Source organism: Salvia splendens, chromosome 8 (assembly GCF_004379255.2).
Source record: "Salvia splendens isolate huo1 chromosome 8, SspV2, whole genome shotgun sequence".
Classification (NCBI taxonomy): Eukaryota; Viridiplantae; Streptophyta; class Magnoliopsida; order Lamiales; family Lamiaceae; genus Salvia; species Salvia splendens.
The window spans coordinates 14,829,436-14,857,395 of NC_056039.1; the positions used below are offsets into that span (position 1 = coordinate 14,829,436).

The 27,960-nt window shown below is 39.4% G+C and overlaps 3 protein-coding genes and 1 long non-coding RNA gene across 7 annotated transcripts; 2 read left to right on the forward strand and 2 right to left on the reverse strand.

Moving 5' to 3' along the window:
- Positions 1–1,643: 1,643 nt before the first annotated feature.
- On the forward strand, positions 1,644–5,506 carry LOC121743973. The gene is made up of 2 exons (XR_006038353.1): positions 1,644–3,218; positions 4,963–5,506. It is a non-coding gene; the product is annotated as an uncharacterized LOC121743973 (long non-coding RNA).
- Positions 5,507–15,102: 9,596 nt separating this feature from the next.
- Positions 15,103–18,435, reverse strand: LOC121743967 (UDP-xylose transporter 2-like). The gene is made up of 7 exons (XM_042137386.1): positions 17,991–18,435; positions 17,414–17,598; positions 17,256–17,323; positions 16,725–16,857; positions 15,851–16,012; positions 15,504–15,773; positions 15,103–15,420 (listed from the first exon to the last, which is right to left on the reverse strand). The coding sequence occupies exons 1-7, from the start codon at positions 18,109–18,111 to the stop codon at positions 15,304–15,306; spliced, it is 1,056 nt and encodes a 351-aa protein (XP_041993320.1). The 5' UTR covers positions 18,112–18,435; the 3' UTR covers positions 15,103–15,303.
- Positions 18,436–19,930: 1,495 nt separating this feature from the next.
- LOC121743961 lies at positions 19,931–23,654 on the forward strand. Of its 4 annotated transcripts, none has more exons than XM_042137377.1 (4): positions 19,931–20,508; positions 22,481–22,549; positions 22,642–22,826; positions 22,936–23,654. In XM_042137377.1, the coding sequence occupies exons 2-4, from the start codon at positions 22,528–22,530 to the stop codon at positions 23,398–23,400; spliced, it is 672 nt and encodes a 223-aa protein (XP_041993311.1). In that variant the 5' UTR covers positions 19,931–20,508; positions 22,481–22,527; the 3' UTR covers positions 23,401–23,654. The 4 variants fall into 4 exon arrangements, with proteins under 4 accessions (XP_041993311.1, XP_041993312.1, XP_041993309.1 ...); XM_042137378.1 differs by having other exon boundaries at positions 22,645–22,826; XM_042137375.1 differs by lacking the exons at positions 22,481–22,549; positions 22,642–22,826; positions 22,936–23,654 and adding exons at positions 20,721–21,364; positions 21,459–21,684; positions 21,775–22,445 and having other exon boundaries at positions 20,115–20,508.
- Positions 23,655–23,868: 214 nt separating this feature from the next.
- LOC121743965 lies at positions 23,869–26,105 on the reverse strand. Its single transcript, XM_042137384.1, has 3 exons — positions 25,690–26,105; positions 24,848–25,356; positions 23,869–24,748 (listed from the first exon to the last, which is right to left on the reverse strand). Exons 2-3 carry the CDS (start codon positions 25,349–25,351, stop codon positions 24,146–24,148), a joined length of 1,107 nt encoding a protein of 368 aa, XP_041993318.1. The 5' UTR covers positions 25,352–25,356; positions 25,690–26,105; the 3' UTR covers positions 23,869–24,145.
- Positions 26,106–27,960: the final 1,855 nt, after the last annotated feature.

Sequence of the window (27,960 nt, forward strand, 5' to 3'; positions counted from 1 at the left end):
ACTTTCTTTAATTTCCTGTTTTTGATCGTTTTCTTTTGTTTAGGAAGTGCTTCTTATCCAAGGTGTATCAAGGGTTGAAAAGACCATGACTAGAATGAAGAAGGAAAGCTCTCCAATCACATGTGGCTTAAGGAAGCCTATGGGATGAACAAGTCCAGGGAGTTTTCTTATTTTTCCATTTTATGTTCATTGGTTTGATTTATATAGTATTTGGATATTTTAGAAGCTCATTTTGTAAATACTTTTAGTCAATTTTTATTTCTTGTGAATATTTTTCTATGAAAATCCAAAATAAAAAAATTTAAAATTTAGAAATTTACAAAAAGATTTTCGGTTTTTGTAAATTCCTCTTTCTAACTAAGTGTATGAAAGAGCAGGTTTGTGCAGGTGTCGTTTCAAGCAAAGGGTGTATCCTACTGATCAGTATGGAAGTCCCTGCTAAACCTGAACCTTGTATCAATAATTCCTCAACCCTCTTCTACTGGGTAGTATAGTGAAGGTAGGGGTCGAATCCCACAGAGATGAATGCGTTTTGGGAATTGTGGTGATATTCTGGAAAGGTTTGGTTAGCTACCACGCTTTGGGTTTAGACTTATCTAGACTGGAATTTAAGGTGGTACTCTACTGACTAGGAGGTGGGAAAGGTGTTGGACAGGCGGCTGTGTATGTGGAAAGTGGGGAACATGGTTTTCAGGAAGTATATGGAAAGTACTAGTTTACTATAAAAGGTTAAACAGAATATCAGAGGAAAAGAGGTAGTTAGGTGACTAGACTGACAGATCTGTAGGGTACCAGCTGAAAAGGTAGAAAAAGTAAAGGACAAAAGCAAAAGTAACTAAAAAGTAAAAGTGGTCCCAAACTTGGATTTGGATGTTATCTTCTTCAACATGAATAAACTCAGATCAACAATCTCAGATTTCATGAACGAGAAACACAGATTAACAAACTTCACAGCTCAGATCTACAATTAAAACTTCGAATCAAAAGATCGAACACTGAAACTGCAATTATGCTTACTGGTCAACATGCAGGGTGTCAGAAATCACGTAAACTGGGTTTTCACACTTAACTAATTCAGATCTAAAATCTAACAGCTATCTAGACTTGCAAACTCAGAGAAATCATCTACAGAAGTTAAAACATGCGATTCCACACTGGAAATTACCGTAACAGCTAGATCTAAGCTATCTAGGCAGAAAGAAGCGAAAACAAACATGAACCGATGCTGGAAAACAACTTCATAGCATTTAGAAAACGTTTGGATCACAACCAAGGCTTCAAAATAAGCAAAATACTGGAAATGCGAAAGATCCAACGTAGAGAAAACAAACAAGATTAACTAGAAAGCAAATAAAGATTGTTTTGCCACTCCGGGCGATGGAACTGCTACGACTACGGAATAAACTGGCTGGAACGAGAGAATGGAACTCCGGTGAACTGATGATCTTCAAGTGACCATGGCTGTGGCGAAGAACGAGACTCTGGACTGGGCTGAAGGACTGAACTACAGAGAGAATTCTACCTAAGAGTGATGATGATGAAAATTATCTGTCCCCTCTCTCTCCAAGTGGCTTCCTTTTATAGCGAGGCTTACCCTTGATTTTAGGGTAAAACCTTGTGGCGAGATGACTTCTTTGCCCTTAATTGTGGTTGATCAGTCCCAGCTATCCTTCTTCTCCATCTCGAGCCATTTTTGCATGTATACTGGTCAGTACGTAATCGTTCTGACGCCCTTTTCACCTGAAGTATCTGAAGCTTTGCCTACTGGCTTGAACACTCAATCTGCACACTTTAAGCAACTGTTTTGCAGATATAATCAATTATGCATATCATACTGACCAGTAACCAAGGCCTAGAATACGACTTATCAGTGTACTTCAGATTTTGTTCTTAAAAAAATCCAGAAAAACTATAAAACTAAAAATAAAAAAAAGAAGAGAAATGTCAGGACTCTTGTTTGTATATACCTTTTTTTCAAAAGTTTGCTTTAGTAAGTTTTCTTTGATCCTTTATTCTGGTTTGGGCAACTGTTTATATCTAGGATAATGTGGGCTTACAAATTGGAAATAAACATGACAGAGGAGAAGAAGAGAGGCATGGAAATCTTAAGTGGCTGAAAGAAGCCTTTGGAGAGCACAAGTCCAGGAAGTTTCTCTCATCTTTCTCATTTTGTGGTTATACTTATTTTATGCATTGATCTTTAGATATAAAGTCTTAAAGTCTAGTTTGTAAATATTTTCCTTGATTTTAGTTCGGTAAAAAGGACTTTCTTAGAAAATCCAAAAACATTTAATAAACATGAAAATCAACAAAAAGATTTTGAAGTTTTTTGTAAATACCTTTGTCAGTTAGGCTTATTTCTTAAAAAACATTGAAAAACTAAAAAAACAGCAAAACATGTTTGTATATATTTTGATTTAGTTTAGTTTGTTTTAGTAAGTTTTTTTAAAAAGAAAAAAGCTCAAAATAGAATAAGTGTATTTCTTGATTGTTTTGCTAGCCTATACAAGTTCAGTTTGAATCCCTCTTGAATTGAGGTTACTAAGTAAAACATGTTTAAACAAAGTAGGCTACACAAAGCATTCAAGTTTCTTGTAAACACTTTTTTCCCTTTTCTGCCTTAGTTAGTTTTGGGGGTTATTGAGAAAATGTGCTTAATTATGTGAGAATTTGCAAGGGAAATAGAGTTTTTGGCAAAGACAAATTTCAGTTTTGGGCTAATTCTTTTACCAAAATTTTGTTTCCCTTTGCAATTTCATATTTTCCCCCACTAACTTTAGAGTTATTTTGGTTTGCACTAATCCCTCTTCTCTTCTTTATGTTACAATGTTGTGGAGTGAAAATGCCAAAAGAGTAGAAGAAGGAGATTAAATGAGAGGGTTGTCTTGGATAAGAAAAATTGAGGTGCATGGGAGTAAGATGATAGAGCAGAAGTTGGAGGAGGAGAAATCCACCAAGGCTGCAGAGGAGCCAGCTAAATCTAAAGAGGACCAGCAGACCGCGGTCTCAAGCCAACTGACTCCGAACCAGCTACCTCTGAGCCAAGAGAGAGAGCCCATACTTAACCCTGACCCTGGACCACACTTCCTGAGGATGGTGTGATTAAAATGGCTACAACAGCACAGCAGGCTTCCCACTCAAGGAAAAGAGATTGAACTGCCCAATCCATGATATGCCTAAGACGAAACGTGCAGAAGCTGCCCTGCCTAGCGCACCCGGTGACCCTCTTCCCTTTCTTTTATTTAATGTTTTTTCTATCGGTTAGTGTTTGGAGTTTTCTTCCACACTAAGCCCCAACTTGCTGACGAGCAAGTAAGGCCTTAGTGTGAGGAGGGCCTTTGTGTCTTTGTGTTTTTGAGTTGTGTGTTTATTTTGCGTGTATTTGCCTGGTTGTTTTAGTAGCAAGTTGAGCATGCCCTAAGTGTACCTACCTGATTCTCCCCACTTTCAGAGATGAATAATTTATGCTTTTGTTTGGTGAGTTCAGTTTTAATTACATGATTCTGGTTAAGTGATTTAAGAACGATGGAATATTGAATTTGAGTTGGATGGATGCCACATAATGTGAGATTTGAGCCTTGATGATAAACACTCTCTAATTTCTTCCGAGTGACTTTGTTTTCATTGATTCTTTATATGGTGTGGTCAATATTTGAAAGTCATAGAGGACATTTAGGATAGCCACTTTGAGCCTTATTTTCTTTGATTATCTACCTTGGTATCTTATCCATAGTGAGCCATTTTGAAGCTTGAGACCTATTCTTTCTCATGAGTCAGAAGATTTCCAACCTAAGCTTCATTTTAGACTTCATTTTGGCCTCCATCAGCATATCTTTTTGCACTTACTAGAATCCATCTTGTACACATGTTTATGGTCCAAGTTAAATGCAATGCTTCGAGCTTATGAAACAAAAGAGGGGGAATCAATGTAGGAAAACGGAGAAGGCAAGTACCAATGCAAAAAAAATGAAACTGAATGAAGAATGAAAAAAAAGTGAGCTGAATGAAGAAAGAGAATTAGAAGGAAAGAAAGAAGAAAAAACAATGAGAAGAAAAGAAAGTGAAGCTGTGAAGTGAAAGGCAATAGTCAAAATGCCAGTGCAAAGTTAGAAAAAAATAGAGAAACTGAACAAGAAAAGAAGTCAAACAGAAACAAGAAGAGGAATGAAAAAGAAAAGGCAGAATGAAGAAAGAAAATTAGAAGAGAAGAAAAGAAAGAGTGGGAGAAGGTAGAAAGGATGGAGATAGAAAATGAAGATAAGAAGCTAACACCCCTCACTTAAAGCATGCAATGCATTATTTATTTTATCTGAAACACATTGTAAGTGCTTGATGGTTTTTGGTAAGTGCAACTTCTAATTTGCAAATGCATGATGTGATTTTCATTTCTTAAAGCTTAGGACCCCTAGGCCCTTACCTATACATCTATTAACCCCTGAGCCCCATTATGTCCAAAATGAAAGTCCCTATTGAGCTGCAAGGTTTGACCACATCTTATTGAGATGAAATGCTTATTCTTTTGTTGAGTGAAAATTCCAAAATGAGAGTTGTAAGTTGAGTGAACCAGAACATCCAACTCAAGTTTAATTGTCTTGAATTTTTGATAATTGGAGTCATGTGTTGAGATTGAATGACTTTTTCTTATGGGATCTTAGGATTGTGGGAGAGTCTGTAGAAGATGACCAATGGGCTGCCTGACTTGTTTCGTGTGCCTTAGTTTGTTCTTTTTGTTTATTTTCTGTGTTTTTTTTTTTCTCGTTGTGAATTTGTTTTGTTAGTTGGTTGAGGGGTGGTCATGTGCCACAAATACTTGCTCTTATCCTTTTCTTTTTTCTACATGCTTGAGGACAAGCATAATTCTAGTGTGATGAGGTTTGATCGCTCGTATTTATTGCACTTTATTTTGGATCATTTTGAGATTAAATTGGATTTAATATACACTTTTTGTATGTTTTGGTGTAGAAAATTGAAGAAATATAAGTGGAAGCATCGGAGAGCAATGATAGCTAAATGTGGAGCAAAAAAACCATAAAAAAAGAAAATTGAAGGACTAATCTGCAATTTGCAAAGAAAGGAAGGATTGAAGACTCATTTCATAGGAGTCTTGTGACCTAGCTCAAGAAGGAGCCGCCACTTAAAAAAAAGAAAAAAAGGAGGGCAGATTCAGAGAGGATCCCACGCAGAATTCACATCATCTCACACCATAATGGAGAGAATTTTCTTAGACAATGGTTGAAGATTCATTTCATGCTGCTACTGTTTGCAAAGGATTTTTGCTGCAATTCAGAAACTATGGGATAGAAGACACTCATTTTATTGCTTTATTTTACTTCATTGTTCGACTACTGCAGTTATTTCTGGGAATTTCAGCTCTTATTTTAGCTTAGTGCAGATTTAGTTTTCCCTTTAGCTTTGTTTCCTGCCATTTTCCAACTCTTCTCCAGATTGCATAATGGTGTTTAGATAATTGATAGCTACCGTTCCATTAGTTCAGTTTCTTTTCGAATTTGAGTAGTCCCATTTGATTTCCTTTTTTTTCCTTCCAGTTAATGAGTTTTGTTTGAGTTCTTGTTGTCATTTGGCTATTTCATTATCTCATTCCAGTTGAAGGTTGATTAATAGCATTTCATTTGTTAGAAGGTTCATTTAATTTCATGAATGAGTTAGTTTGTTTTAAAACTCAAGTCTAGTGATTCTAGACTTGGGTAGTCGAGATTTTGTTCAGCAGGATATGATGGAGTTTACTTTAGTTTAGTGTTTATTTAATTTGTTTAAGGCCTTAGTTTGCGTAAGAATTGTTGATCTAATTTAGAGTAGTCTATTAGTTAATGTAAGCAAAACCGATTTCATTCCCTTTTCGAGCTCAAACAACCTCTGCAAATTTTTAGACTACACTCATGTAATCATGCTTTCATATGGTTTTCAAGCTCTCTGTTTCAAAGTGTTGTTCAGTTCTCGTGCAATCATGCTGACTAGGTTAGATTTAGTTTAAGCACTCAAACTCAGTTTTTTCGTGTTTAAAGTTCAAGTTTTCCATTTTAGTGTTTAGGTCCATGTTCAAGTGCTTAAGGCGTGGTGGCTAACACCAACCCCGTGTCGTAGAAACGATCTCGAGTAGGTCCCCTAGTCTATGTGGTTCGACCCCGCTCTTGCCGCTTATACTTTGTAATATTAGTTGCAAAAGTGGGAAACTATAAATCGTGTTGAAGGAGGGACACGTGCACACGACACACGTGCAAAAATCCTGTCTTCAACTAGTTTTTTTTAATTATCCGTTCCCGAAAAGTATGAACTTTCTAATTTTGAAAAGTTAAACAACACATCACCCAAACGCATCATTTTATTTACAATTTATACCATTACACTATACCACTAATGATATGAAGCTCACCCTCTACTAACACTACCTACACTGCCTTTTCTCTTTCTCTTTCTCTCTACCAATTATACATCAAAACCCGTGTCTAACCAATTGTTCATAATTTTCAAGGACGGATGGAGTATGTGTTTTAACACACACAAAAGTATGAGTCATTTTGACTCAAAAAACTAATACCCCCTCCGTTCCAACTCAAGTGATTGATTTCTTTTTAACCGTTGTTTTGCGAAGATGATAATAATAGTTAGATTGGAGAGAAAGTAAAGTAAGAGAGAAAATAATATAGAATAGAGTTGTATCTACATTATTCTCTTACTTGTTTATTTTCTCTTCATTTTAACTACTCCATCCGTCCCTGAAATTTTCGTCCGTCCCACAAAATTTGTCACATTTCACTTTTTACCATTTTTGGTAGTGGGCCTCATATTCCACTAACTTGTTTCCACTCATATTTTATTATAAAACTAATACTTTAAAAATAGGACCCACATCTACCAACTTTTTCAACCCACTTTTCATTAAATTTCTTAAAACCCGTGTCCGATCAAATTGTGACAAAATTTGGGAGACGGAGGGAGTACTTATTACCATTTTCCCTAAACACGTGCCGAAAAGCAGTCAATCACTTGAGATAGGACGGAGGAGGTATATAAATCTTTCAAACGCGAGAATACATATTATTCCTAAATAATATTCCCACCGTCCTTTAAAAATAGACCACATTTGTCATTTTGGAATGTCCCTTAAAAACAAACCAATCCTATTTAAAAAAGTTTCTCTCTCTAATAAGGTGGGTCTCATTCTCCACTAATAATACTCCAATCACATTTTGTTTCTATCTCTCTCTTACTTTACCAATTGTGCATGAAACCTGTGTCGTTCCAAATGTAGTCTATTTTTAAGGAACAGAGGAAGTAGTACTTATATATTTATAACATACTGCCTATAAGAGCCGTTTTGTGGGGTTATGATTTCATCAACTGAGGTTGTATTTTAGGGCATTTTAGTTGCATAGAAGGGTCAATCAGTCAGTTCGTATATTACACCCACTCTCTGAAATAGAAGGTGCGTGATTTCAACTATCATTCAATACACTATTAGTCTTCTAAGAGAATTAGCAATGGGGCGCCCTTAGGCACGCCCTATGCACCGCCACGTCATCATTTTTATCCTCCTACCCTCCCACCTGCAGTGTGGCGCCCTAAGGCGCGCCCTATGCATTTTCTTTTATTTGAATATTTAAATAACTACAAAATTGGGAAAAAACTTCATTTCATTTATAAAAATTATTACATTACAATACGAATTAAAAAAATACACAAACTCAGCGACGGCGTTTACGGGCCCACACTTCTTCAATCATGTCGTTCATGAGCTGGGCATGGTCTTGTTGGTTGCGCATTGAGGCCTGTCTAGAGAGAACCTCATTGAAGCCCGTCGGTAATCCTCTAGCGGGGGGCTCGGTTTCGGTGCTGGACGAGCTAGATGCACCTTCATCATCGTTCCAGTCGGTGATGGTCCCTCCTTTATGCTCGACTATCATGTTGTGCATGATTATGCACGCATACATGACATCGACGATGACTTCCTTGAACCAGAGACGAGCCGGACCTTTCACAATTGCCCACCTTGCTTGGAGCACACCAAATGCCCGCTCGACATCGTTCCGCGCCGCCTCCTGCTTTTGCGCAAATGAAACCCTCTTCTCACCAATTGGGCAGCTGATCGTCTTCACAAAAATAGGCCACCGTGGGTATATGCCATCGGCCAAGTAGTACCACATGTGGTATTGGCGCCTATTGGCAGTGACCTCGATGGTCGGGCCGTTGCCATTGCATTGCTCGGTGAAGAGGGTGGATGAGTTGAGGACGTTAATGTCGTTGTTCGACCAGACCACGCCGAAGTAAGCATGCCAGATCCAGAGCCGATGGTCAGCGACGGCTTCGAGGATCATCATCGGGTGGCTGCCCTTGTATCCACTAGTGAATTGGCCTCTCCACCCCGTCGGACAATTCTTCCACTCCAGTTGCATACAGTCGATGCTCCCTAGCATCCCAGGAAAGCTGTGCGCCGTCTCGTGCATCTTCATCAGGCCCTGGGAATCAACGGCAGTCGGCCTGCGCAAATATGTGTAGTCTAGGCCTCCACAACTCCCCTACAAAATCTCTTCAGGCACTCCCGGCCTGTTGTCTCCTCGTCGTGGAGCTACTCGTCGAAAATGTCCGTTGTGGTGCCGTAGGCCAACTGAAGGAGTACAGTCGTGCACTTTTGCAACGGTGTAAGGTCGGGTCTGCCGACGCCATCTTCCCGATACGTCATGTATTCATCACGTGAAGACAAAGTCCGGACAATGCTGAGAAAAAGGTAACTCGGCATTCTGAACCGAAGGCGGAAAACGGTCGGTCCCCACCGTGGTTGATCGGCAAAATAGTCTGCAATTAGACATTGGTGAGCTGCTGCGTGGTCGCGTCGGACAACCATCCGACATCGAATAGGCCTGTGGATCTGCTCTGTCGCCGCCGCCGCCGCCGCCTCCTCGCGCTGCATTTCGACTAAACATTCCGCCACGGCCTCTTCAACGGCTGCTTCTAAGGCTTCCTAGGCCAAACTACCTGACTCCGAGGAACTAGAACTAGTGTCGTCGTCGTGGTTCATTTTGGTATGTGAGAGAGGTAGAAATGTAAGAGATGAGAGAAATGAGAGAGGCGAGATGTTCGTATGAACAAGTGAATGAGAAACGATGTTTAAATAGACAAAATTCGGAAGAAAAAAATTCAAAAACGTGTGCCATCGTCCGCCGAGCCCACAATGGTGCCAGATGCCGCTGACGATGGCGCGGACGATGGCCTATCGTCCGCGACCATCATCCGCCAAGCCCACAATGGTGCTCGATGGCGCGGACGATGGCGCGGATGATAGGCCATCGTCCGCGCTTCTTTCGCGCCCGAAACTTAGGGCGTGGGCATAGGGCGCGCCCTATGGCGAGCACCTACAATGGAGGCATCGTCCGCGCCCGAGGACGATGGCACGCATAGGGTGTGCCATCGGGCGCCCCATTTTGGTAGGGGTGACCAAAAAAACCGGAAACAGAATATCCAAACCAAACCAAACCGAAATTTTGAAATTCAGTTCGGCTTTTTCGGTTTATCGGTTCGGTTCGGTTTTAAAAATAAAAAAAATCGGTTTTTCGGTTCGGTTCGGTTCGGGCGAAGAAAAAAACTGAAAAACCGAATTATATATATATTCTATTAATTTATTATATTATATTATATATAATATATATATTCTTTTAATATATTCTACTATATAATATATATTATATGTATTATAAATTTTATATTATATATAAATATTTTATTAGTATATATAAAATAAAATAAAATACACATATATAAATATATATTTATATTATATTTATTTTTTCAGGTTTTTCGGTTTTTTCGGGTTTTTCGGTTTTGTTCGGGTTTTTCGGTTTTTGGTTTTTCGGTTTCGATTTTTCGGGTTCGGTTCGGTTTGGATTTTGAACTAAATTCGGTTTTTCGATTTTGGTTCGGTTTTGGCAAAAAACCGAACCGAAACCCGAATGCACACCCCTACATTTTGGGTCCCTAACATTCAACTCATCTCACATCTTTCAACTCTCACTCCAATCCATTCCACTTCTACGGAAAGCCACCTTCTCAATTTGAAACCCTAGACCAATCTTGCCGCTTTACACATTTCTGAGACCCGAAATTTACTTTTTTGCGAATAGTGTGAATCTCTTCCACCTACCGACCACCAACTCGCTTAATGGCTATAAGAGCATCTCCAATGGTTCTGGACAAGCCATAGGCCAGCCATAGGCTAGCCACAACTCCTCCTGCCACATCATCAGGATAAGCAATAGGCTAGCCACAATAAACAAAATTATAAAAAATAAATAATTACCAATCACATAAAATACGGAATTAAATTTACGGCACAAATACGAGAAAATTCAATAATAACATTTAAATTTTAAAAAAGTACATTAATTAAAAAAATTACATTAATTTTAAAAAAAAAACCCTCTTCCACTCACGAGCCCCCGTCCCCGCCTCATTCGTCGTGGCCGTTGCTGTGGCCGTCGTCGTTGCCGCCCGCGTCTGAGCCCCCAACTGTGCCGCGGCGGCATCCAAATCGACCCGCATACTCTCGAGCATTGAGTGAAGAAACCTCTTCTCCACGGGGTCAGTTGTCGTCTTCCAGTCAGCTAAGATCTTGTACATCTGAGCCCGCGTTTGTTGACGCGCGAAGAAGGCGAGCTCGGCTGTCGACTTGCCAACAGGGGGGATGCCGACTGGACCTCGGCTATCGACTTGCCAACAGGGGGATGCCAACTGGACCTCCTGGGACCCCTGGCGAGCCCGTTGCGCCCTCCTTTGACCAATCGGGCGAGTGCGGCGAGTAAACGCGGGAGGGGACGGGAACTCCTGAACATCCTCGGGGAGGTCGTGGGAACCGCCGCTGCTGCCGCTGTAATTACCGGTATAGTTCAGTCGTTGCTTCTTCGGCCAGCCAGCATGGACACCTGCCCGAAACTTCTCAGAGTCCATCAGCACCTCATAGCAGTTCTAGTAGGTGAACTCCTTATAAAGCCCAGGCACGGGGAAGGCTTTCTCCGCTATCCTCCTGCAATCCTCGTCAGTTTGGCCACTGGTCTGCATGCGGAGGGCGTTGGTGTACAAGCCCGAAAATTGAGAGACCGCAGCCCTGATTCGGACTCACCCCTTCCGGCACTCCTCCCAGCTGTGTGGCCTCCCCTCCGAGCAAAATGCCTTGTAGGCTGCTGATATTTTAGCCCACAAGTTGACGATCCTCTTATTGTTCGAATCGAGGGGATCATCGCAAACACTCACCCACGCCTTGGACAGCGCGACGTTCTCCGCATCCGTCCACTTCCTCTGTGCCGGGCTGTCGTCATCGGCCGGCTGCGATGACTCGCCGACCACCGTCTTGCCCTTCCCCTTCTTCTTCTTTGGCGCGCCTTGACCGCGCCCTACTCCCCCCGTTTGAACGGGAGTGTCCGCATCCCCGAGATCTATCCCCAACTCCTCTAAGGAGAAAGTATCACACCCAGTGAACTGCGTCTCCGATGGGGTCGGTGTGTGTGAAGAAGCGGTCAAAAAATCAAAACTGGGACGATAGACGTTGTCCCCCCCCCCCCTCGGCGTCCCCTGCATCCCCGGCTGCCACCCAGGCATCATATGCATCCCGAGTGCCCACCCCGGGTTGCATCCCCGGTACCCCCTGCCCGCCCGGCATCGCCGGCCCGCCCTACATCCCCTGCCATCCCGGCATACTACCCCCGGATGCCATCTCGGGCATCATCTGCTGCCAAGGGTACATGTTGTTGGCAATTGAAACATAAAAATGAATATAATCATATCTCACATCGGTGTACACAAAGAGTTTAATCCACTATATAAGTCTCATGGGTCTCTCCTCTTATCATGCATCCTTGTTTGGTAAGTCTTTGATTTGGTGTATTTGACACATGTTGTAGTACCCGGCCATCGGACCCCATCCACTTCCCAAGGGTACCATGGGAGTTTGAGACCCGCTCGTCACTGGAGTAAACTCGTTGTTGTGCTCCATTTTGCGTTGTTGCTCTTGTACAGAAATTAAGATAGAGAGAAAACTCGTTAAAACAAGTGTTGGAAAATGAAAATGACGTGCAAATCGCGTATATATAGTGTTTCAAAAATTAAATAAAAATCGGTTGGTTGGTCGCTCGCCGATCGGGAGCCTGCAATGGCGGCCAGCCGATCGGCCAGCGCATCGGCCAGCGCCCGAAAATTGGCGTGCGCTCGCCGTTTTTCTCGCCGATTTGCCTCTCACCGGCTGCAATGATTCGGCGAGCGGACCGCCATTGTGGATGCTCTAAGACGGGAAATTTCGAAATGGTACTAATTCCGTGTTTTATTTGGGTTCGTGTTTTGTGAATTTTGGTTTGTTGCTTCAATTATGTGAAAAAAGAATTTTTTGTAACGTGCAGTTAATTGCTTAATTGTCCGTTTAATATTGTCAGGTTGTCGCTGAATTTCTGCGAGAATTCGAGTAGATTATTTGATTTGGTGTGTGGTATTTGGTTAATGGTGTATTCTTCTTGCTTATTACGACTGATGATTTGCTTAATTTGTGCAGAATTTGATTAATGTGTTTAATAATGGATTGTTGATAGCGACAACTTGTTTTTTGTTGACTTAATTACTTTTGCTTAATTTCTTTGTAAATGTGCTTATTTTGTTTGAAATTTTGTGTATTGTTCTTTGGTTTGCATAAGCTATTCGAGATGTTACTTAAAATTTTGGAGAATATGCTTAATTTAATTTATTGCTTGTTTCCTTTGTTTGAGAATTTGCTAAATTTTGCAATTTTATTACGAAGGTCTGCTTACTTTGTGCTAAACTATGCTTATGGGTTAGCAGTTGCTTTTGTTTTGCAAAAATTTGTTTAATTTAATCGATAATTCACTTATGCGGTATGGCAGATTGCTTAATGCTTATTTTGCTGCTTAATTATGTATTGTTTCGTGCGTTATTTGTGGGATTATCCGAGTATAGTATTTGAAACAGTGTCTTGTAAACGGTGTACTGCTTCTTGATGGTGCTTAATATGTCCTTTGGCATGTTTAATATGTTTATTCCATAGCAAATATGGGTAAAGTGTTGCATATTGATTTTTTTATATATTTCGATTCATTCCGTCCCACTCAAGATGTCCACCTTCTATATTTGGAAAGAAATCATCTCTTCTCTCTCCTCATTAAAATATCCAACTACTCCACATTTTTCTTTCTACTTACTCCACCAAACAACTCCTCATAAAATCTTGTGTCACTAAAAAATGTGGACATCATGAGTGAGACGGAGGGATTATTAGTTTAGCTTAATTTGTTTTAGCATGGGCTACATTTGCGCTGGACATTGCTTAATTTATTGAATATTTTGCTTATTCTATTCGAGAGTGTTTAATTAGTGAGATGCTTTGTTTACTTCAGAAGCTTGCTTATTGACTTATTGTCCTACACTGACTCAAGTGTTTTTTTACACCTTCAGTTAACAAGCAACGAAAAGGAAAGATTCCAGCTGATGAGGCAACTTATCCCAAGGCTGAACAAGTTTAGCATATTAAAAGGAGATAATTTTACTATATTTTAGGAGTTCTCGTGAACATTTTAATGATCTGATTGCTAGTTTTAATTTGAAATAGAGAAATGCAGTCCGAGATATGGGATTTGAACTGCTGCTGCATTTCTCATTGACCGACCTACCGGGCACTCTCACGTACTGGATTGTATTAAATCTGCATATCGCGTCAAGCAGTGTCAATCTAACAAGAAACCAGTCATTGCATATCGATGCATAAGACGTCCATGTGACGCTTGGATTCCCAAAAGATTCGCTACCAATCAGACGGAAGAAAGGTTGGCTGACTCGTTCCTTCCCATCCCGACAACGAAGCGCGTCTCGGTGGTAAGACGCTTCACCTCCGACCGTTAGGCCGGGGGTCTGAGTCACTTCGGGGATAGATGGGGAACCATCGTCGATCCTCCTTTTTTGAAAAAAAATAAATAAAAATAAAAGAAAGATCAACTGAATCTAGCGCGAAATACAATAGCGGTAACGAGCGGGCCTCGATGTCTTCCTCTTTGGCCCTTCTTCCCTTGGGCCCGGGTCGACTTGTAGGTGCAGCTGTCTCGGCATTGTGTCCGGGCCAATTGATTGTTGTCTCTGCCGGAGCTGTTGGAGTCCCTATGATCGGACCTTCTTGTTGTCGTAGTTGATGCCTCGATGGCCTATTTGTCCGAGTCCCTATCATCAACCCAAGCTATTCAGTTTGCCATTCGGGTTGAGATCTTTCTTGGGTTATAAATTTCCAGTTTAATTTTTTCGAGCTATTTAGGTTAACCCCTAAATTTCAAGTTGAATTAACACCCCCATGCGGCGCCTAATACATATAGTTCGCGCTACTTTGTTCGGGTAGGAGGCACCAAATATATGTGGTTTGCATTTTAGTTATGATCCTCATAGCTTTTTAGTGTTAAACATCAAACAAATCACAACCATTGGATTCTTGGATTGGATGGTTGAGATGGTCTACATTATTAGACTAAGATGTTACATTATTAGCTAAGCTACATTATTATACTAATGTTACACGTGGTTAACCGTTAAATCACAAGATCCAATGAACTACAAGTGTTTTGATTTTGAACACTATTTAGCTTATGAATCTGAATACATCCTTTGCATTTTATGCTTATATATGTGTCACTCATTCATTATTTTGAGATTATTATTGGAACGATCATGCAGTGAGACCACTACTCTTTGGTGCTTTGGTGGATAAAGACTAAAATATAATGTCATGTTGTTTATTTGTTTCTGATTTCTTATTTATGTGCAATTTTATATAGCACGCTTGCTTTGTTGTTTCGTTAATTTTCTTATTTTTAATTGCTTTTGTACTACTATTTTTTGGCTTTAACATATTGCATTACAAAAAAAAAACATAGTCGTCCATCCTTGGCGAGCCATAAAACGTGGCGTACTTATCAAACTCTCGAGCTTGGATTTGAATTTTAATGTAGTACTAGCATATGCTGGGAAGAATATGCAAAATGGTGGCTAATAGAAATCAGATTAAATTGGTCATTTATTTTGGAGAGCGAAATAGGTGTTATCATCTAAACTATGTACAGAGAAACAAGTAATTTCACTATTTTTTCTTATTTTTATCAGAACAAGGAATAATGTCTGTCTACTTAATGGATCATACAAAGAGTCTTGGCGTGTTAGGTATGGGAATTTCTTAGCACAAAGAATATAGAAAAGACTCCTTGAACTCATCATGTTCATGTGTAGAAAGGGGCATCGTATACCATTAGACACATTTCTTCAGGCATGCAAATCTTTGTCTACTTCCCAAGCCGTGCCCTTTGACAGAGGCAGCTCGTTTGTCATTGGCGTACCATTTTCAACATTTATAAGAGGATCAGATTCAGCTTCCTTTCGCTGGATACACCACAAAATAAAGCTTAGTAACAATTGTTTGGTATATAGATTATAGATCAGCAAAACAGAGCAGCTCTAGATACCTGGCTCGGTGCTGAAGCTTCTTCAGATTTTGCTTGGTTCTCCTGGCTGCAATAATATGAGTATAAGATCATACCGACCAATGCAACCATTATCCCAAGTATGTTCCTCCAGCTAAATGGATCCTGAAGCAAAGAATACCCGAATGCTAACACTAAACATGTTTTAAGATGCCCGAGGACTTGATAAGTGACAGGTGACGTCTTTCCTATCACAAGGAATGTGCTAAAATTGACTGAGATTGAGATCAGACAGGACAGAACTATAAAACCCTGCAACATCAAACACGGATTTAGGTCCTGGTGCAATTAGGACGAAGAACGTAGATCTAAATTCTCATATTACTTACAACAACTTCTGGCGTGTATTCAAATGAATATACATTTTGGTTAGTCAAAAACCTATCCAAAAATGGACCTGAGATGAGCAAGACCAGTGCTTGGTATAGACAAGACTGATACAGCAGTTGGGTTGATGAAATCTTATATTTCTTCTGGATGGTATTGGTCATCTAAAGGAAATAGTTAAGATCTTAAAACATGTATAGACATACCAAGAAATAAATGGAAGATGCTGGGAAAAATTAGTTTATTTTCAAGAATGTGATGCCCATGTCTCCACAGAGTTAACCAAATCGACAGATCCATAATACATGCTGCAAGACAACCATTATGAATGATGTAATGGTGGTAAGAGAGCCTATCTCCCAAAAAGACTTGGAATCTAGTATTAGAAGATCAAACACAGCTATCAAATTGGCTGTAAATATGCAGATACAGTCCGTGAGAAGGTGTGAGGGTACCTAATCCAAGAAAAGAAGGCTCAATATGTTTTCGGGGGACATTCTGGGTTATTTATCCTAATCTTATTATAACCAATAAATGGCAATGCCTCCTTATACAAGGGAAGGTGAACAGCATGTTGGTCTATAAAATAAACATTAAACTGCCTTAGATTCTCTGATGCAACAAAATGGTGTTCCTGCATTGCTAAGATCTCAACTCCGTACATGCAGAAAAAGAGAGGCATGCATGATCCCTAGACATCATACAAGTGAGCGACTAGTTCACAAGCTGTATTCACACCCTTCTACGACTAATTCTTTTTTTTTAGTGTGTGTAAAATGCAACTCTGCATGTTTCTCATTCTCCAGAGATTTCCTGCCATTAGGTTTTCCTGTATCGGCTAAAGCAAAAGGATCAATGTAAGTAGACAAAGGATACAATTTGAGCGACGCAGGTGGTAATAACTGCAATGAGAGAGAGAATTGAGCCTAGCATATTGAGCTGAAGATCAGTAATTGTGGCAATTCCAACACCTAAGAGCAGACAGCCCAGAGAAAGCTTGATACTCCTACTGCAATGACACATCCAGCATTAGAGAAAGAAAACCAAGAAAAAAAGGGTTAGAGGAACAAAACCATCATTTACATACTGCGCGATATTCTTGGTTCAGGGCATTTGACATTAGATCAAATATCTCTTACAGAAAGTATCTTGCGGAGAAGTGAAAGAATACTATCTGTTTTGTGTTATGTACATGTAAGGCATAATTGAAAGAGGAGCTTGTGTCTTAGGAATATTCATCATTTACTAAATGAAAATAAAAGTCTACAAGATCACAATATGCCACCCTTTAGCGTTTCTCAAACAGATTAATATGACCAATCAGTATAGAACCAGAGAGACCAATTTCTTTTTAAAAAAATTTGGCTCATAGACATTTACTTCTTCTGTATGGGACATGTGACCAACCTGAATGTCTTGCCAAGGAAAATGGTTTCGAGGAGCACTGTGCAGGGAATAATAGCCAACTTTGTCATCTACAAGGTAAAGAAGAAAGATCTTTCATTCAGGAAACCGTGGCCACGAATCAAAGTCAAAACACGAAAGGAAACTGAGGAGAAATTTACCTGATAAAAACCAACTGAATTGAAACCTAAGCTGAGGTTTAACATTCCAATTGAAATTCCATTTAAGATGCCAAATCCAATATTAGTTTGAAAATCAATTGGTTTGTGCTCAAAGAATTTCAGCGATAGTGCCACATGAAGAGAACAAAATGTGACCAGGAGATGCCAGCTCGTTAGTGTTGTAGCTACATTCAAAAGAAAGTTTATGCTAATCAGATGTAGTTATATATCTGCAATCTGTGGTTGTAGACAAGCTGTATTTCGGCATTTCAATTCGACGAACACAAATTAGAGTTCACGAGCTCTACTCCAAAAAAAGAGCTAGGCAGCAAAATTTGCAGTGTTATGTTACACATTGCATTGAAAATGGTTGATGATAATACAGTGAAGAATTAACAATAGATATGAGATTAACATCTTGAACTAACAAGTAGAGAAAAAGTGAAAATCTCGAGAATTACTAAAACACGGAGTATGTAATAGATAAAAAAAGGATGTAATCCAAATAATTGCTCAACATCTGATACAAACCATACCACGATTTGATACCTTGATCAGAATATAGCTAATGGCTTACCGAAAATGAAATGCAAAGAACTCATGAGCGCTTTATTACAGATCACAATAGAAACGGAGGAAACGACGGAGAGAGTGAGCGCGCCGATCGTCCCCAGCTGAAAACTCTTATTCTCAGCCATCTTCTTTGCTGGACCTGACCTCAAACAAAACAAGGCAGTGTGAGCGAGGAAACGATTGAAATGTAGTTGACAGGCGGCGCGATCGGAAATTGAGAGACGAGAAGGTTTGAATTAGGGCAAAATGCGAGCAGTCTGGTTGGAGTCGAGGTTTGTATATGAGGCGAGGGGATAGAGGAAGGGGTTTCAGTCAATTCGGTTTGAGTGTGATTGTGTGTGAATGTGATCGAGTCAACATTGAAGAGAGAGGTAGGCGGGTTCGGTTTGAGTATTGCTATTGCAGTTGCATCGCCTCCACCATTGAAGACGGGCTTATGCGCCAGTTTTCAAAGCTTACTTGATTTACAATGACGTATCACATTGTAGGGAGTAGATTGTAATTTCCCTATTTCTCCACACTGCAACTGCAAACTTCAACTGTTTTATTTCATGAATCCATATATTTTTAATTTATAATAATATTTTTTTCCTCGTGATTTATTCTTATTTCGTTTACTCATCCCCGCTTAAAGATTTCAATAGTGCTTAAGGGATGTTCGGTTTGCAAGATTGTATCCCGAAATTAAATTTGTAGTGTGTTTGGTTTATAAGATTAAATCTAATAATTCAATCCTAGATGGATGATCATGGGATATAGCTAGGCCTACTTATTCAGCCGGTTCCGATTCTACCAGGTCCGGTTGACCGGGTACCCGGTTGCTAATTTTCAGGAATCTTGGACCCGGGACCGGGTAAGAACCGGTTGGTTCCGGTTCCGAACCGAAACCGTTTTGTAATGTTAATTTTAATTTATATATAATAAGTAACGGTAAGTTCTTTATTATTTGCCCTAATTTTAATCTAACACCACCAAATTTAACTTAGATTCAACAAAAATCACACCATCTCCACTAAGTAATAGTAGTATGAAGAAATTTGATCCTCCCGTTAGCTCACGAGTTGTCTGTAATGTCAAACTAGAGATAGGGTATTTCCTTCGCATGTTTCGTCGATGAGTATGATGGTAAATAATAGAAGTCATAAATGAAGTATAATATCCAAACACATAAATTAGAAAATCTTATGGTCAACCCAAGCTAGCATTTATGTTAAGCAATATCCAAGTAGCAGAAGAATACATTCAGTAAAACTAAAGAATTAAAACCAACCTTGACAAATATTAATAAATAATTTACTGTTAATTACTATACTTAAATTTTAGGAAAAAAATTCAGTTTTATAAAATCTAAAATTGATATATTATTCGGTTCCGGGTAGAACCGGAACCGAAATTTTTAAAAACATTAGAACCGGTACCGGAATCGGAACCGGCTCTCTGGTTCCCGGTTCCTCAATTACCCGGTCGGTTCCGATTCCGGGTACCTGAGAACCGGAGAACCAGTTAAGCATGCCTAGATATAGCTAACCCCCTATGACTAAAATAATCTCACAACTCAATCATAAATTATATTTTAATATTATTTTATCTTAGAAACCGAAAACCAACTAATCATATTTTATGCCGTATTCTTAAGGAAATATTCGATGGGTTTAACAACCTTTTCACTTCAAAAACCGTTAATTTTAGAAAAAAAACCTTGATTTACGTTACACTCAACATAATTTGGTGATTAAATGATGAATCAGCTTGTAAAATTATAATAAGATGGATGTCAAACGTTTGCACGTAAATAAAAAAACTTTGCATTACGTTACACTCGACACTCTCTTTGTATTGATATATTAATAAAAAACTTTAATTTCAATTTCTTGCTTCACCTTCCTTCATTTCATGTTGATAGATAATTTTTTTTAGTAGAGTTCAGCAATAATATGTTAAGGAGCCGTTCAGTCTGGCGGATATAGTCAGTTAATAGCCTAAATCTGAATATTTCTGGTTGTTCAGTGTACATGTTTTTAAAAGGGTCAGCCCTCTATTACCAACATGGCCCGGCACTGTTCACCAGAATATGACCGGATGTAAATCTTCCACAAAAGGTGGTATTAATTTCTGACTCATCCAGATTACTTCATAATAGGTTGTTTTTTGACTACTTTACCCCACAAAATTTGATTTCCCCCAAATTTGATCGTCATCCCCTCAATCCAGCCCTAACTCTCTCTCTCTCTATCTCGCACGCCTCTCTGCGATCGACCTCGGAGGAGTGGCCGCCATTACCGGCCTCGAAAATTACCTCTGTTACATACATCACTCCATTTCTTACCCAAATCATACACATCTTTTCAGAATTAAAAAATCTCTATCGACTCACAGCATTAGCATCTGCTCTGTTAATTTTGGTTGTTGTTTCCTCACACATGGATGTCTTGAATTTCAGCAGCTCACCACGGCACAACTTAGACCGAGATTTGTGTGTCTGAAAGTGAAGTAACGTCGATCCTGTTCTCACAGTCGACAAGGTATGCACTCATATACCCTGCTCATAATAGTTCACTAATTAGGTAAAATTATGTCTGTGGGAGTATAATGTTTATAAAGATGTTCTGATCCATAGGGGATATTGTAATTGGTAATGATAAACCCTTGTTTTGACTCGTTTCGCTTTGTTTCCATATGATTACTTGCTGCCCGCATTTGTTATTTGGTTTACGCTTGCGTGACTCTATGCTAGAATCCTGAATCCGCCCTGCTAAATGCCGACTTCATGGGACTTTACTGTGGGTGTATCATTTAGCTGTTACCCAAGCAATTTCTAAAGCATTTTTTCCAATATTAACACATAAGATGAGATCCCCTTCGCATAATTCCGCACGGCTGTGCATGTTACTCGAAGACATTATGCTCATTTACCACACTGAAACGTACTTCATCATTCATCGATATGCGAGCGCACGGACTCGAAGAGCGAAACGTGTAATTTTAGAGCATGCAAGACGGTATAGCGTGCTTAATAAAATACCTGCACAATTGGAACACCTATCCCGACTAGTCGATGTAACCGACGCAGATTGTCTTGCTAATCTACGTATGGATCGTAATACATTTGGGAGATTATGTCGAGTTCTAGTTGAAAGAGGAGGGTTGCGGACTGGTCAATGCCTCGGAGTGGAAGAACAAGTGGCTATATTCGTCGGAGTACTTGCACATCATACCAAGAATCGGGTGGTGCGTTTTAACTTCCAGAGGTCAGGTGCAACAGTGTCTTATTATGTTAACAAGGTGCTTGGAGCAGTACTTAACCTACATCCGGTTCTTCTGCGGAAACCGACACCTGTGTCAGATCAGTGTGACGACTACCGTTGGAAATGGTTCAAAGTAAGTTAATATGTTTGAAACTTGCATTAGGTTGCAAATATATTACATACACAATCTGACATATTAATGCATTTGATTATATGTTTTATTGCAGGGCTGTTTAGGGGCATTAGATGGTACACACATCAACGTCTTGGTGAGTAATTCTGACAAACCACGTTACAGGACACGGAAAGGGCAAATAGCGACTAACACACTAGCTGTATGCGATCGTAACATGCAATTTGTATACATCTTGCCCGGGTGGGAGGGGTCAGCGGGTGACTCACGTGTGCTACGGGATGCTGTGTCTCGGCCGACCGGATTAAAGGTTCCTCAAGGTTAGAGAAGCTGCTTTACCACGTTATGTCATGTGCTTTATTTTTTGCAAAGCTGAATCAATAACATTCACTTTTTCAATTTTGTGGCAGGTTGTTACTACTTGTGCGATAACGGTTATGCCAATAGTAATGGATTTTTAACACCTTACAAAGGGGTTAGGTACCACCTACGGGAGTGGGGCCCAGGTACAGCGTGTCCACAAAACCCTCGAGAACTCTTTAATATGCGCCACACGAGAGCTAGGAATATTATTGAGCGAGCGTTTGCAGTGTTAAAAATGCGATGGGGTATCCTACGAAGTGCATCCTTTTACCCAATAAAAACACAGATACGCCTTATAATGGCTTGCTTCTTACTACATAACTTCATCCGACGGGAGATGGAAGTGGATCCTGTAGAAGTTGAGCTCGACGGTGAGAATGGGCAACCTTTAGTAGACGAAGAATTCATAGGACATGATTACGTAGACTTCGTCGAGCCTTCAGCTGAATGGACACAATCACGTGATGACATAGCCCTCAACATGTGGAACAACAGATAGACCTGTGTAGTCTTGTTGTGAATTTCCATTTTCATGTTTTTGTAGAAATTGGTTAGCTAACTATGTACTGCCACTTGATATTACTTGGAAACTATCATCCTAGTTTATTTTGATAGTGTGTGTGGCTGTCATTACTATTGTTCAACTTGTAAATGCACTTTGCTCAACTTGGCCATATGGTGTTGATTAATATGATGTGAAGTATTGCAGTTGCATTTATATAAGTTGGTTTCTCGTTTTTCAAATGAATGCAGAGACGATCAATCGTGTCAAGGGGATTAAATTTGATTCACAATAATCAATGTGGGCGGCAGCACAGCTTTGTAAGAACTCAATGCACCTGAAATTGGTATTTATTGGTGGAGTAAATCGAAAGGGATTATAAATCAGTACCCATCCTATTTTTTGGCCACAGCAGGCAAACAAATCGAGGACAAATTGGTTGTGCAGTTCGATGAATTCGAGCTCGTCGACCGGGTAGATTCACTGCATACGCGCTACCTCACGTTCAAGGAACTATGCAAGCAGAAGGGCGTCCAATGGGTTCCTGAGACACGAGCTGTAATCGCTCCCGACTGTTTGTGGGAGAAGATATGTAAGGTAATCACTTCTTTCCTTATATTATTTGGAGAAATACTTGGGGAATAGTTCGCATTGGTGTCTTGCCTGGCGTAGCCTTTTTTCACTCTTCTATTCCACTTTATTGTAGAAAAATTATCTCGCGGGCGCCTACTACTACAACGATGAGCCCGAATACACTCAGCTAGCATGCCTATTTGGGATGGACGATATTAAGTTAGAGGCTGTGAAGGAGGTGATCATCATCTCGGACACTACCGAGAAACTCTCATCAGAGCAGCCTAGTTGCTACGAGGTGCCGGATGGAAATGAAGAAGTGAACTCGCCCAATGTCATCCCACCAGCCAATGTCCGCCGCAAGTTGTTTGTCGACTTAGACGGACCCTCGGACAGGGAGTCAACAACTGAGCCGGGCATATATTTCATTGACGTTGGGCCGGATGGAAAGCTACGTACGAGACTAGAGAGTGGCCGGGTACTACCTAAGGATCATCCAATGAATGAGTCTAATGTGAAGAAATTTGACCGGGCATCGAACGCAAGCTCCAACGGTTCCAACTCACCACTAGGGCGGTGGCCACACCTTCATAAATGAAGGCATGAATTGTATGGTGATGCACAATGTAGTCCCGATGGTGCACTCATTATATATCCACGGTCTTTGATGTTATTTCTTCGTGCACTGTAATGGTATTTTGGCTTGTAAATTTAACCGTAATATGGTTGTAGTAGTTTATATGTACTAGATTATGTGGATCGCCTACCCTCTTTTCAATTCTTCTCGGCTAAAGTGACAGGGTAGTAGACTTTGTTGGGTATGAATCATTTTGGCTCTGACTCTTTGTAGCATCTGTTTCCATATGAAGAATTTGTCTGAATGAAAATAATCATGGTATGTGCTTAATCTTGTTTGATGAAAATAACACATTGTAGACCATATTATTTTACACAATCAGATAGTTGCTCGGCCATATACTTTCATCAACAATAAATCAACAGTAGATTAACCTAATTCATTGAACTTCCATAAACCATAATTACACATTAACACATCCAATGAAGGTAATCATAAGTCCTAAAGCAGACACTAATCAAAACGAGAATGCTATGGCTACTATGGACCTTGCCATGAAACACCAAAAACCAAAATAGGAATGGATGCCCAAGCGGTGTTCTGCAAACATATTGCAGCTTGTTACCCAAACATAGACCAACCCGAGCTAAAGTTTTAAGGGCTGCATCATACACACTAACATAGCATTCTAACTTGATTAGTATAATATTTACATTCAAAACATGCTTACCCATCTTCAAAACACCATCAGCCACCTACAACCAATTCACACTGCTTCGCGGCTCTCCTCGAACAGCATTAGTAAGTACCCCAGTTTAGCATGTTCCTTCATGCCCATGAAAACCTCCATACGTTGTGGTTTGTCAGCTAATATACTACACAGCTTGTACCTCTGCGCCAGAGTTAGTCCATCCACATCACAGAGCTTGTCGAAGACCTCTTGCCTCGCCTTCCCAATATCAAACTCGTAGCCAATTCTTGAAGCAATCACATCCAAGCGCGCGTTTGTTTGAGCATGTAGATTTCCTAGGAAATCCATCAACGCATCATCAGTAGCAGGAGCCTTCCGTTTTTGGGTGTGAGATTTGGTGTTAGAGACCAAATGTTCAGTGTGTGCTGAGCTGCTATGTTGATTCTCCATCCCCTCGACCTCATTGGGACTCTGATTAGGTAAGAAATCCTCAAAGGTAGGAAGGTAGTTATTTTCATTGCATTGACTGCCACTGGCCCGGTTCGTCTGTAAGGTGGCAGCTGCCACCTCAATGTCCTCGCCCCCCACACCCGTTGCACGGTCCTTACCAAAAATACTTTTCCAATCTTCCCAGAACGGCCACGATTTGTTGCGCATTCCTTTGGCGTTCTTATCAGCCTGTAATGATATAGTACATGTTGAATGCCATAACATGATATGAAAATTAAATTAAAAAATGTTTATAATTGATAGTAGCAAAGACCAGGGTAAACGTACATGCATGACTTGTTCCCACTGGTCGTCGTTGATGTCAATTTTGTAATCACCATCAGCATTGAAACCAACACCACTCCTTGAGAGTATGCCTCGAAGGCTGGTGTAGTTTTTCTTCCAAGCCGTAATCTTGGACACGATATGTGGCTGTCCCTTGATGTCTGATTTGGGAAATTCAGCTCGGATGTTGTCTTCAATTTTTGTTAGGTAACCCGAGCGAAAACCATTGTCTGATTTCCACCCACGGGCCACAAGTTCTACCAACGATGCAGCCAGAATTTCTTCTTCGCGTGCAATCCAAATCCTGCGAGATCGGTCGCCCTTGCGGAATTTTTTTCGACCTGATACATTGTTGTCTTGACGAAGAAAAGGACATACAAACAAAATTTCATTACAGCATGGATGACACACACAAAGCTCATCAAACAGCAAATATTCTTTGAATAAAAAAAAACCTTCACTTGTGCCTCCTCTAATAGTCACACCTGCACCGATTGAAGTAGACATAGTACCTACAGCACCGGCAAGGCAAGTTTAACAATCTAATAAATGACGGAATACGAGTGAGCCAGAACAAGTATAGCTTTGGGACTTAATTCTTTGGAGCTACTGTAATGAAGGGAACTGCAAGGGGACCTAAATTTACCAAAGTGTAGTTTCTCAATAATGCAAATAGAAGAACATTACAATAGTTCACATATGCCTGAAGCGCTCAGAATGGGGTAGTGAAAAGGTTTGGCCTTACAAATTATGTAATCTGAAACCCATAAGACATGCCCATGTAGGTAATCGCTGTCCGAGGAAAAATTAAACCAAGACTAAGGAAGCAGCAAAACATAGAATACCGTAATAGAAACTCAGATTCAAGAACGCCTCTCCGCACGGGGAGGTGCCCGCTCGCACCTTTTGCTAGCACCTCAGATGATTGGGAGATTTCGTCGTACCTTTCGCCGCTCAATGAGGTTTTGTAGAAGTAAAGACTCTCGTTTATTTTTGCTTCCATCCAGCCTTTTTACCCAAAATAATTGGGTGGGATTGGACTCAAATTTGACATTTTCGTTTCCCGCTGCTAAGTTTTTCAGAAGTGTTGATCAGGGAATGTTGAAGATATGGTGAGGGCTATTTGGTAAAATGACATGTTGAAAGAGGCAATAGTTTTTAAACTAGTCACCATTTCATGTTCACTGAACATGCATACTAAATTCTGTTCAGGTGGAGCCCACCACCTAATTCAGCCACATATTTATCTCACGGCCATTAAAAAAACCATGAGAGTGAACAGGCCCTAAGTGGATAACTCAATACGTTTGAAACTTGCCAAAATATAGATATTGACATGAAACTGAAGGAACTAGTTGAAAAATTGTTTAAGAGGTTTCCGTTCTCTTGTGTCATTTTTTAATTTTAATTTTATATTAATTAACAATATATCTCAGAGTAGTGATCTAGAAAAATCACTACTTAAATGCATAACTAGAGAACACGAATTTAGTTCACTATAAGAGCGATTTAGTTGACTATAAGAGTGATTTAGAACTATAGGAATGAGTGAACCAAAACGCGTGAACTAAATCCTTCACGAAGTAAATACTTCACTATAATAGTGTTTTGGTTCACTCCTTCTTGTAGTGAACTAAATCACTCTTATAGTGAACTAAATCGCTCATATAGTGAACTAGATCATTTTGATCTAATGACTGAGATTTGTTCTCTAGTTATACACTTAATATTAGTTATACTTTAATCATCTCCATACATCTCATTTATGAGAATAACTTTTACTATGTCACTTTTAGGGGTGCGTTATATTGATAACTTCTCCCTTCGTTCTACGGTAGTTGAGTCATTTCATTTTTTGTACTTGTTTTAGAAAAAATGATAACAAATAGTTAAAGTGGATAAAAGGTAAAGTAAGAGAGACAATAATGTAGATAAGACTCTTATTTACTTTATTTTATCACTTATTTTACTTTGTCTTTATTTTAACTATTTATTATTATTTTTTCAAAACGGGTGCAGAAAATTAAATGACTCAACTACTGCAGAAAGGAGTGAGTATTTAAGTTGCTAACACTGCTAACTCATCAATGCAGTGTATTAAAAATGTCAACACGGTAACATTAAAATGTCAACACATAATATCAATATAGTTTATTGAAGTTCAACAAAATTATGTGTTTTGACATTTTTAATACACTGCGTGGGTGAATTAACAGAGTTAGCAACTTAAATAGTTAGCAATTGATCACATCCCGTCACTTTTACTTATCTTTTTTGGTCTTTTACAGGTTTCATATATCAACTAAATAAACTCTTATCAAATTTTCACATAATAAACTACTTTTATGTATCTTCTTATAATAAGTGATTTTTCTAATTTATTAATTGTTGAATAATTTTAGTCACATTAGTCAAATTATATGACTAAGTGTTAAGTAGTCTCGTTAAAATTTCTAGTATAACTTCTACTTTGTGTACATATAAAATATGTAATATATCTTCTTTTAATGTTTTACTAGTATTTGTTTTAATAAAAGTATGAACTGCAAAATTAGCATTAGAGAATGAAAATTGTATATTCGCAACATTTTAGGAAAATAAATAACATTAAAGGTCTCTAAACAATAACTTTTTTTTTCGTTTGAAGTACTTTTCACTTTACGACACTATATATTTCCTCATTTTTTACCCACTTACGCCTCAATGGCAAAATTGTCGATTCCTATTAGTAATGTTGTTATAAATTGGTACTCAAATTATGATCTCATTACTTTTGATACGACTTTTAACATATACTCCCCCGGTTCTATAGTAATGAAGGCGTTTTTTTTCGGCAAGGAGATTAAGAAAATTTATGTTAGGTGAGTTAAGTAAATGGAGAATAAAGTGGAAAATGGAAAAGGTAGAGAGACGAAGAGAGAAAAATGTAAGAGAGAGTAAAGTAGGTGTGGAAAATTTTGTTAACTTTTACTAAAAAGAGAAATGACTTTATTACTATGGAACGTACCAAAATGGCAAAATGACTCTATTACTATGGAATTGAGGAAGTATTAATGATAGAAAAAAAAAGTTAATAGAATATAAGTCTGGCTTATATATTACTTCTAGTATTAAAT